Source organism: Antennarius striatus, chromosome 8, assembly GCF_040054535.1.
Source record: "Antennarius striatus isolate MH-2024 chromosome 8, ASM4005453v1, whole genome shotgun sequence".
Taxonomy (NCBI): Eukaryota; Metazoa; Chordata; class Actinopteri; order Lophiiformes; family Antennariidae; genus Antennarius; species Antennarius striatus.
The window spans coordinates 16,740,286-16,750,824 of record NC_090783.1 but is presented as its reverse complement, the minus strand read 5'-3'; the positions used below and the strand labels follow the sequence as shown (position 1 = coordinate 16,750,824).

The window sequence follows — 10,539 nt, the reverse complement described above, 5'->3', positions numbered from 1 at the left end:
GTCTCCTCTCAATAGATCCGTCTGTGTGTGTGTTTGTCAGTTCTAATTTTCCTGTTGTTACTCTCATCTACATTGGAGGGAATCCACACAAGAATTTAAATGGCTAAAAAAGGTATTTCTAATTATACATGCAGCACCGTTTCATATCTTCTGGCGCTCCCCGAGCTTATCAAATTACTGAATAGAATTATAATAAGTAAAGATTACATTAGGCGCTTTCAGTCTTGGATTTACATGTCAAAATTGAATTACCGTACAAAACTGTAACTGAGTTTGAATAGTGAATTAGTTGTACTTTACAATGGAGAATTCAACCAGTAAGAAAAATAAACTGTTGATGTCAATAGCATTTTGAGTACGTGAGGAATTAATTTGAGTTTCTTCGAATCAAAATGTATGATATTATGTCGGATTGAGTTTCTAACTATTCAAAATGCTCTTCCCATCTCCGATCGTTAACCAGACGCGTTTCCAGGTTGAACCCCACGCCGGGCCGCGCCGCCGTGGAGCCGTCATTCACTTCCAGGTGCAGCCAGCCGCGGTCCAGTCACAATTCAACACGAACTTCTTTCGGCTTGATAAATGCGCATGCGCAGTGCAGCTGACACCTCCGGTTCCTGCATGTAATGCCACGTTAGTAGTGGCAGATACAAAATACCAGCTATCCTCTCCTCCACACTCAAAGAGAAGCACCGAAACTGAGAACAGTTTCCCGGTTGACCCTCTGCCTGTAGGACCCGCACCTCTCGTCTCTTTGTCAGGAAGAATATTCGACGCTAACCATGTTGAAGTGTTTGCTCCTCTGCACCCTGGCGATAGCCAGCCGGGCTGAGATCGGCGAGGAAGAAGATGTCCTGGTGCTGAAGAAAAGTAACTTCGACGAGGCTCTCAAAAGTCACCCCAACATGCTGGTGGAGTTCTGTGAGTAGCTTTTGTTGTTAAATGTGGTTGTTGAATGTGTCTGGCTAACGCTAACCTTGTTTAGCGCGGCTGCGCGTCTAGCTAGCACCTTCAACCTCACTTAATGTTAGCATTAAACTTTTCTACTTCTAACGAGGCACCACTCTCGGTGGCTAACGTGGAGTACCATCTTAATTTTGCTTTCATTCGTTTGTTTAGCTACCTAATGTTTTTATCGTTAAGATTGTATTAAAATGGTTTCACATAATTAATCAGACTGCGTTTCCTCTTTGTTAGAACATTACTAACCAGCTCTGATGTTAGCTAGCAACCAAGTATCCCAGAAGTCTGACTATAACCAGAGTGTGTAACTTTGCCCCAACATTTTAAACCCTTCAGTTTTACTATTAACGCTTATAACGTAATGTTAAATCAGTTCAAAGTGTGTTCATGACCAAGTGTTCCGTCGGTTTAATTACAGCTACTTCACTTCAAGTAACCTGAGGCAAAAAAAACAAGAACTTTGTGAATCAGTAAGTTTGTTTTGGCCGTTCTGGTTGGGTTACTTGACTCTCAGAGGTCCTAATATGCCAGTAACTTTCAATAAATTCATGTTAATTATAATATACTTAGATTCGATATCGAACTAAAAGCTTCATAGGCCTTTTTTTTTTTTTCATAGCCGGCAGGCCCATCCCGCTTTACTCGAGAAATGCAGTAAGTGATTGAGTCAACAAACCGAAACAATGGACCAATCAGAGATGGCGGTGGGGAAGACTGTCCAATCAGCTCTCGATGGGTGGGATGAATTTGTAAGCCCACGTACTCCTGCTGGGCGGGATCTCCGAGAGGTGGAGTTGGGTTGACGTGTACTTAGTGAAAGTTCATTTTTACGTTCACACTGACCTCGCCAGAACAATGAAACCTCTTTGTCACGACATGAAGGTGATGCAATGAAGGCATTTTTATTTTTTGACATGTCATTTGACTCTTGCTTGTTGTGTTACCGACAGATCACAGCAGGAATCAAATCATCCCTTGTTTTAACAGCAGACAGGTTTTATTTCTATTGTCCCAGAATGATCTGACAAACTGTTCCACAAAAAGTTCTCCTGTAACTCACAAGTGTAGTTCTTTTCATCAAAGGTGGTTTTTAAAAATAAAAGCCACAAAAAGACAAAACTGACACCCTCAAATTACTGTAGTAATATTTAAGCTGTAATCATGTACAGTGCACAAAGACTACAGATCTTCACATTTAAATGGTAGAAAACATAAAAGTTGTGTATGTTTTCAATGCAAATTTTTTTAAGCAAAGTTTTGTAATTAATGTTTACTTCGCTTATTAATGAAATCTGTTCAGATCTGCAGCAATGCACACTTATATTTCATACTTTATTCAGACATATCAAGAAATGGAGAGATTACTTTGGACTCTTGTGTTTGATACACATCATTCACATCATTGTCTGTGATGGGCCGTGGACCAACTGCATTAAAGGGGAAACTGGTCTAATCAGTGATTACAAATAGCTTGCTCCCGCCCATTGTGGTCATATCTCTTTTCTTTCCAATGTTGGTATTGTTTACCATTATTATTCTAATAGAGAGCTTTATTGATCCTGAACAATTGTTTGGGATATCAGTCATCATCTTTGTGATCAGGTTCACTCAGCAACAATGCTCATTTTCCTCCTGAATCTCCTGCAGATGCCCCATGGTGTGGTCACTGCAAGGCCCTGGCTCCGGAGTACGCCAAGGCTGCAGGAATGCTGAAGGCCGAGGGTTCAGAGGTGCGTCTTGGTAAGGTGGATGCCACAGAGGAGACAGAACTGGCTCAGGAGTATGGTGTCCGAGGATACCCCACCATCAAGTTCTTCAAGGGTGGAGAGAAAGAGTCTCCCAAAGAGTACTCTGGTAAGTGATTCTGTTGTTGAGTTGTACAGTAATCCCTGTGGAACGCAGCGCACACACGGATGCTGTCAGCCAATAGCATGCGTGTACGGTATCACACGACTACCTACCAAAAATCTGCGGTGTTGTGAAGCCATGCATCTCGAAGTGCGAATAAGCGAGTGATTACTGTAGTGACGTGATGGAAATTTATTTGAAGATGGAAGCAGTGCAGTGCTGCGTTTATTTCAATCGGTTTGTTGTTGTATTGGCTCTCTATTTATTAATGATGTTTTTTTTACCCTAAATTGCGTAGAATAACTTCTCATCTTTGTGATGCGAAGTTTTTATTCATAGTATATAGTGAAGGGTACTTTTTCTTTTCACATTTACATAATCACGACTTATCGTTGTCACGGTGACATGAGTGAACAATTATTACAAAATGCTTCAAAGATGGCAAAAGACAATCTGATTCGATGACCCTTGGCAAGCACCATTGACTTTCTTCATATTGTTGACATAATGAGCAACAAACGCGTCAGCCAATCAGCTTTTAGGAATGTGACTGAGTCAGAATGTAGGCGGGCCCTTGTTTGCATGTTCTGCTTCTGGTGAGCTGCTAGTGATATGTGCACTTCCTCACGTCGCCTTCTCTCTGCCAGCCAGGGGCAGGCTCTGTTTGGACAGGGTGGAGCAAGCAAGTTGGGAAGAGTGTAATGATATTTTCCTGAAAGGGATAGTAGGGTTATCCTGGTGTCTGTCAGCAACAGAGAATTAATGAAATTTAATATCAATTATCCTCCTTAAAAACCACTGGACAGAATTTATTTCAGACATGTTCTACACATGCTGACCTTAAACCACTTCACCAAGACTATGTGCTCTATTTTCCCTGTCAATTCCGTTAGAGGGGCAGCCTGTCCCTCTAACAATTGTACAAAAATTTCAGGCCAGGAAATTAATGAGGTTCCGGCTTATTTCTCCATGAGTGGAGAAATTAGTTACTTAAACCTCTGGTATTGAAGCTGACGTCAGGTCACATGTCCTAAGTTCTGAGAAGTAGTCCATATATTCTGTGACTCATTAGAGGTTTTCCTGACAGCCTTGTGTACAGAAAAACTCAAGTTGTCACTTCATTGTCTTGCAGCTGGCAGGCATGCAGATGATATTGTCAGCTGGTTGAAGAAACGCACTGGCCCTGCTGTCGCCACCCTGGATGGGGTCACGGAGGCAGAATCTCTTACAGCTGACAACGAGGTGGCTGTCATCGGGTTCTTTAAGGTAAGATTGTGGCCGGTCTGGAAATCAAACAAAATTAGGATTTAAATCGGTGTCCTTAATATCAAACACTGCAGTGAACGTCTTAAAGGAAGTTGTCATTATTGGGCATCAGTTGCACAGTGCTTTATCTTAAGTTCTCATGTGTCTGAAGGATGCTGACTCTGAAGGCGCCAAGGTCTTTGAAAAAGCAGCTGAAGCCACAGACGAGATTCCCTTCGCCATGACCAGCGATGATGCCGTTTTCTCCAAGTTTGAGGTGTCCAAGGACAGCATTGTCCTCTTCAAGAAGGTGACTTCCATGTCTTATTTTATCACTGTTCCATATTTAATTACAGCAACATCTGTATCCCAACGCACCAGCTCCGATTGGAGGTTTAGACTCTGCTCATTCTCCTATGAGGCCTATTTTGATGAATACAGTCATACATACTGTGTGCGAGTGTCTGCAGACTGTGCCACTGCTTTTACTCTACACCTTTATAACATGATGCTGTTGACCTCATGTCTGCTATGTGCGGCTAATCTTAGCTCAGCCGGCTGCCTTTGGGCCTGTTGCTCGACACAGTAGGTGAACGGCTGCCGCATGTTGAGCTGCTGGTGATTGATAGGGAGCTGTATTAGGAAATGGGACGTCTTTCAAGATGTACCATTGGCTGCGAGCGGTTTTTTCTCTCCGACTCAGATGGACCGCCTTTCCCTCTTTATCAGTTGTAGCTACTTGAAAGTTTCAAAAAAACTGGATTTACTGTTAACATCACGGCTGATTCGCTCAGCAGTTCTTCACAACCATCTCTCGTGCAATGTTTGATCATCTCCCTCATCTCCGAAACTCAGTGGACTGACTTGGATTCATAAGAAAACATAATGAGAGTCTTTGTGGGTAAAAAGTTAGAAGGTTGTTCAGCTGATAAGTTTGATTAGTTATGAAAGGAAAGTAAACTGGAAAAGTAGTGCTATGAGGATAAAAGGATTTAGCTGTGTGCTTCTTGACCTGGAGAGGAGGGTGTGCAGGAGAGTCCTTTAAAAATACAGTATCATCACAGGGTTTTACCGTCATGAAGCAATAGGGGGCGCTGTGATCCTTGTAAGCAGGTTGTCCCTTTTTATAAAGGTGGTCAAGGCCAGGTTTGACTGAAACCACATCTTCAGGCTTCTTCATTGAACATAGTCACTGACTGAAATGAAAGAATTGATAAATGTAGGTGAAAATTGCATTTTTTTAAAAATTTCATTGCTTATTTCAGTGAAATGACCAACCGTGCATCACATCACCTTTAGTTCTACCTTCTGTTTTGAAAAATTTGCAGTCGATCAGTGATTTCATAATTCCTGCAGCTGTTTCAGCAAAACTAAACTATAAATATCTCCAGTCTGTTTTATTTATGGATGGTCCATTTTGGCACACAGGTTAAAGGCTCGACCCTCCTGCTGGCTGCTTCTCGGTAACTTTACCCTGATCGAGATACGATCGCTGCTTAAGCTGGGCTTCGGTCTATAATTAACAACCTGTGTCTCAATTGTTTATTTCTATGAGGGTTTTCATTTCAAGTGACCACTAGGCTGGCAGCACGCCAGCAGCCGAAGGGTGCTGCTTGGCACACTGCTATTCTTTACACCTAATAAAACTCCATTTGGACTTTGGCTCTTAGACCAACTGAAGGTTAACAGGATATTAATGTTTGTCTGATAAGCCTGAGTGATGTTTGCATTCACACTATAGGAGTTGATAATATTTATCTCGATGTATTTCAAAGTTCGATGAAGGGCGCAACACCTTTGATGGAGAGATGACCAAAGAAAACGTCCTGGCGTTTGTCAAGGCCAACCAGCTACCTCTGGTCATCGAGTTCACTGAGCAGGTAATACCTGAGATGGACCAGCGTGTCTTCTCAGTCCACGTTGCTGTAAAGATGATGTACCATCGCCACATGTCAAACTCTTTCATTCTTATTTTCTGCAGACCGCCCCTAAGATCTTTGGTGGAGACATCAAGTCCCACATCCTCCTGTTTTTGCCCAAAGCTGCTTCAGACTTCCAGGACAAAATGGATGAGTTTAAGAAAGCAGCAGAGGGATTTAAGGGTCAGGTAGGTCGGACAAGCTGAGAAGACTCTTGAGCCAGTATTGTGATGCGTGCAAAAGTTTTAATGCTAATGGGAGGTTCAAGCTACTGATGACTTTCTCTCCTCTGTCCAGATCCTGTTCATTTTCATAGACAGTGAGCTGGATGACAACCAGCGCATCCTGGAGTTTTTTGGCCTGAAGAAAGCAGAGTGTCCTGCCATCCGCCTCATCACCTTAGAGGACGAGATGACCAAGTACAAACCTGAGAACGAAGCCATCACAGCAGAGAGCATCATCGCATTCTGCACACTGTTCACTGAGGGCAAGCTCAAGGTCAGAGAGAAAAGATGCATACTGACACTTTCATTCTGATGATTCCATAGATGTTCAGTTTGGACTTGGGAGTCGTAATTGGGTGGATGTCAGTAGAGATGTTAGAACTGTTGTCCATTTATCAGAAGGTCAGAGGTTGGGTCCTCATCCCCTCTAGACACCAAATCCCAACCAACTCAGCTGTGACAGGAAGGGCATCTGACGGAAAACCTGTTCCATTTATAAAATTCAGAAGGGAAATCAATTCTGCTGCTATACTCCTGAGAATGTTCTTTAAACACGCCTGTGAAAAATGTTTCTGTATTTACCTCTTTCTCTCCAGCCCCACCTCATGAGTCAGGACATCCCTGAAGATTGGGACAAAACCCCCGTCAAGGTCCTGGTTGGCAAAAACTTTGAGGAGGTGGCCTTCGATCCTTCCAAGAACGTCTTTGTGGAATTCTGTAAGAGCCTCCTATCAGCAGATCTTTACTTCTCAGCATAGAAACCCATTCTTGAGCGATCTTTATTTAGCCATTAAAGATCGCCTGAGCTCAGTAGAGAATATGTAAGTCATTAAAGCATCGAGCTTCAGTGCATTAAACTAATAATATCCATCCTTTACGGTGCTAAGCCACATTAAATGTCTGAGAGTCGACTCGCGAATCACTTTGCCACCTGACACTAATGATCTGGTTAAATATAACAGCTGGATATACTTTGGAATGAAGCTGGGTTTTCCAGCTGGTTAATTTGGAAGCGGTTCGTGAAAAGGAAGTGGTGTATTCCTGCTGGAATCCACATTAGATTTGGGTCTTCAGACAAACCTGGAGTCAGACATCAAGAGCCTGATTTACTGGAATAAAATAAAGCTCTTACGAGGTTGCTGGTCTATAAATGAGCATGAAGCCACTCTGCCTTTCCAGTCAAGTCCTGATTTGTTTTTTGCTACTCTAGATGCACCGTGGTGTGGGCATTGCAAGCAACTTGCCCCCATCTGGGAGAAGTTGGGAGAGAAGTATAAGGACAGCAGCGACATCATCGTGGCCAAGATGGACTCCACAGCAAATGAGATTGAAAGCGTCAAAGTCCACAGCTTCCCCACCCTAAAATTCTTCCCTGCAGGGGAGGATCGCAAGGTGAGTTCTCCCAGTGTTCCTGAACAATATTCACTCCTTTAATTTCATCCAGAAGCTGTGTGTGTGTGTGTTTTACAGAAGAAACTTTTATACACAAATGAATTTCGTACTGGCCCTGAGACACACACACATAGGCCTGTAGGACAAGCAAGTAAATAAGAGTGAACTAGAGTGTTAGTCGGCTTGCAATTGATCCCAACATGGTTGACACAGAGCGAGGCCTTGTTCGCTCGTGGGTGAGCTCTGACACACACAAACTTTATCGCTTTGTAAGCTGCTGCAACTTCTGTCTTCCTCTGATTCGCCATCTTCTGTTCTGTAACTGGATCTGTCGTCATGATGCTAAATTCCATAGTTGTCAGTATGGGGGGGGGGGGGGGGCTCATAAACGTTTAAATTACCGTAAATAATTAGATAAATAGATCATCACTGTATCGTGGAATTTGTTATTCTCATGTGGATCCTGGAACACATTAACCGCAAGGAACGAGGGCGCACTGTACTCCAGACTACCCCCCAGACCTCCCTGTTTAACCCAACCAGACCTCGCTGGTCGTTCTGCTTCTATTCTTTACCGTGATTCCTTTAAAATGATGCCTTCGTTGAGAATTTTTTATGTTTACCGCTGTGTTTCATCACTTCTTCTGCGGATTGTGTTTTTATACAGTTATTGATAAGTCATGTTTTTATAAGTTAAAAGAAGGATAAAACAAATTTTTGCTCTATAGATCATTGATTACAACGGGGAGAGAACGCTGGAGGGCTTCACCAAGTTCCTGGAGAGCGGCGGTAAGGAGGGCGGCGCCCCCGCAGGAGATGACGAGGACGACCTAGACTCAGAGGTGAGGTCATTTCCACTCAGCTGCAGTCACACCATTGATGGGAAGGGTAGCTCACAATTTGGTACTTATGATCGCTATGATCTCAAAGATGGTAAAAATTCAGTTTTGCGATTCCATAGAAAGCTAAATTTTAAGATGACTCTGATAGGACTCTACGTCCAGAACAACTCAACTCTAGATTCACTGAAGAAGGAGGTGTGATACTGGTGCTTATTTTTCTTTTATAAATTATGTACATAAACGACTGAATTGTTCAGTAAAATTTCTCAGACTGCCTAAAGTTGTTTTAATCAGTTCATTTTAAATCACTGGCTCACTTTCTACAGAGAGATCACACCACAGAAGCAGAAATAAAGATGGCGTTTATCTTAATTTGTTTACATTGGAGTTTAACGTGAGCGAGAAACCTTGAGAATGCTGGACAAGCCCTTCCCCTAATCTCCTGACATATGAGCTATTTTTAGTGCATCACTATTCTGAACGTCGTGTGAGGATCCGGGTCTGTAACGTTAGAACCGACCCAGTTGTTGTTGTGAGCTCATGTTGTTCCCCTTTAAACCACACCCCCTCCTCATGCGTGGTTCAACGGCGTCTGCAGCTGTCGTCGCTCGTCACCGGGCTTTGTGGGCACGTGCGATCAACATTAAGGCCGTCGTGATGTGACAAGTTTGGCGAGACAGACCGACCAATCAGAAATCGGAACAGCACGATCGGGAAAATGGCAGATAATCAACAAAACTAGAAACGAATACACCCAAAATTTGGGAAATGAAACCTAAATGTGTGTGGCGTTTACATGTTCGTTTTACTGTTAATGTCAAGCGTTTCTATGATTACAGCTAATTCACCCCCCTCTTGTTCCTCCAGGACCTGGAAGACGTAGAAGGACAGGATGAGGACTCTGACGAGGAGGAAGGACACGATGAGTTGTAGGAGCTGAGAGTGGAAAGAAAGGAAGATCAGTCCCACCCCAGCCCTCCCAACCCATCACCATCACCACCTTCACGTTCTCGTCCTGTGAACATTTACGACCCCGTTAAATGCCTCTGTCAGTCCGCCGGCCTGCTCGCCAGCCCCTCAGTCAGTCCATCAGGGGTGTGGCAGGGGCCATTTTGCCAGCCACACCTACAGCCTTGCGACCTCTGGCCAGGTTGGACTTGTCCCACCTGGGGAGGGGGGGTGACTCTGGAGCAGCACACCACCTCAACAGGGGACCTCAATGCCTTCAACAGGAATCCAGTCATCAAAATGTTTGTGCCCCCCCTTCCCCCCCAATCAATTTGCTCCCCTCTTCTCAAAATGAAAATGAAGCTTTGCCATTGTACAGTGTGTGTGTATGAGCTAACGTGTTGTAGCCAGTATTTGTAGGTTAGCATGGGGGGTGTTCATGCTCCTCTCCTAGAAATCCAGGGGACCAGAGCTGTTTTTTATTTTTAGTGGTGGCTGTCAGGACTGACCTCTCGGGGGACAGGGGGCCATACTATAGATGTGCTTATTTTGCAGTGCCGTCACTACAATAACCCCACCACCCCCACCCCACCCCAGAACTCATCCAGTGTAGCACGTAGCCCCCCCCCCCTTGTTTATATCTGAGAACAGTAAGTTTCTTTCATGGGGGTAGGTCTACGTTATTTACGTTCCTTTATTCTCAGATTACACATCTACTGACTAAAAGGAACTTTTTTTTTTTTTGTGGAGTTTTTTTTTTGTTTAATTTAAATACTTTCACTCAGTTTGTTTTTTTTTCTTTAACCTGCGATAGGATGTGTCTTTGTTTTCTAACGATAAACCGTCGTGCTCGGCTTCAGCCGGTCGGCCCTGTCAGAGCAGAGGTGACCCTTGAACACTCAGACAGGCATGTTGCACCCCCCCCCTTCAATTTGGAACCGGGTCCGAGCCGTCGCACTGCATTCATGCCTAATCAGAGATTCAATGTGGTTCCCAAAGCAGACGGTGATCGGTACGTTTAACGGTTGGGTCGGTCTGAGATGAGTCGTATTCGGAGCGGAGCGGGAACTGTTGCACAGGACCCCCCCCTCCTCCACACTGTACCTCCCACATCCTGTTTGACTCTGCCAAAGTACCCGTGTGTGTGTGTGTGTGTGT

General features: G+C 43.9%; 1 protein-coding gene across 1 annotated transcript; it reads left to right on the top strand.

Moving 5' to 3' along the window:
• The first annotated feature begins 579 nt into the window (after positions 1-579).
• p4hb (prolyl 4-hydroxylase, beta polypeptide) lies at positions 580-9,733 on the top strand. The gene is made up of 11 exons (XM_068320985.1): positions 580-921; positions 2,611-2,817; positions 3,944-4,077; positions 4,229-4,366; positions 5,832-5,936; positions 6,038-6,163; positions 6,273-6,473; positions 6,796-6,916; positions 7,410-7,591; positions 8,320-8,433; positions 9,301-9,733. The coding sequence occupies exons 1-11, from the start codon at positions 783-785 to the stop codon at positions 9,364-9,366; spliced, it is 1,533 nt and encodes a 510-aa protein (XP_068177086.1). The 5' UTR covers positions 580-782; the 3' UTR covers positions 9,367-9,733.
• The last annotated feature ends 806 nt before the right edge of the window (positions 9,734-10,539 follow it).

Excerpts from the sequence above, each read along its gene's own strand:
- p4hb (XM_068320985.1), top strand. The coding sequence starts at position 783 with ATGTTGAAGTGTTTGCTCCTCTGCACCCTGGCGATAGCCAGCCGGGCT. Across the intron at positions 6,164-6,272 it reads CAGAGGGATTTAAGGGTCAG|ATCCTGTTCATTTTCATAGA; the intron begins GTAGGTCGGACA and ends TCCTCTGTCCAG. Across the intron at positions 6,474-6,795 it reads TCACTGAGGGCAAGCTCAAG|CCCCACCTCATGAGTCAGGA; the intron begins GTCAGAGAGAAA and ends CTTTCTCTCCAG.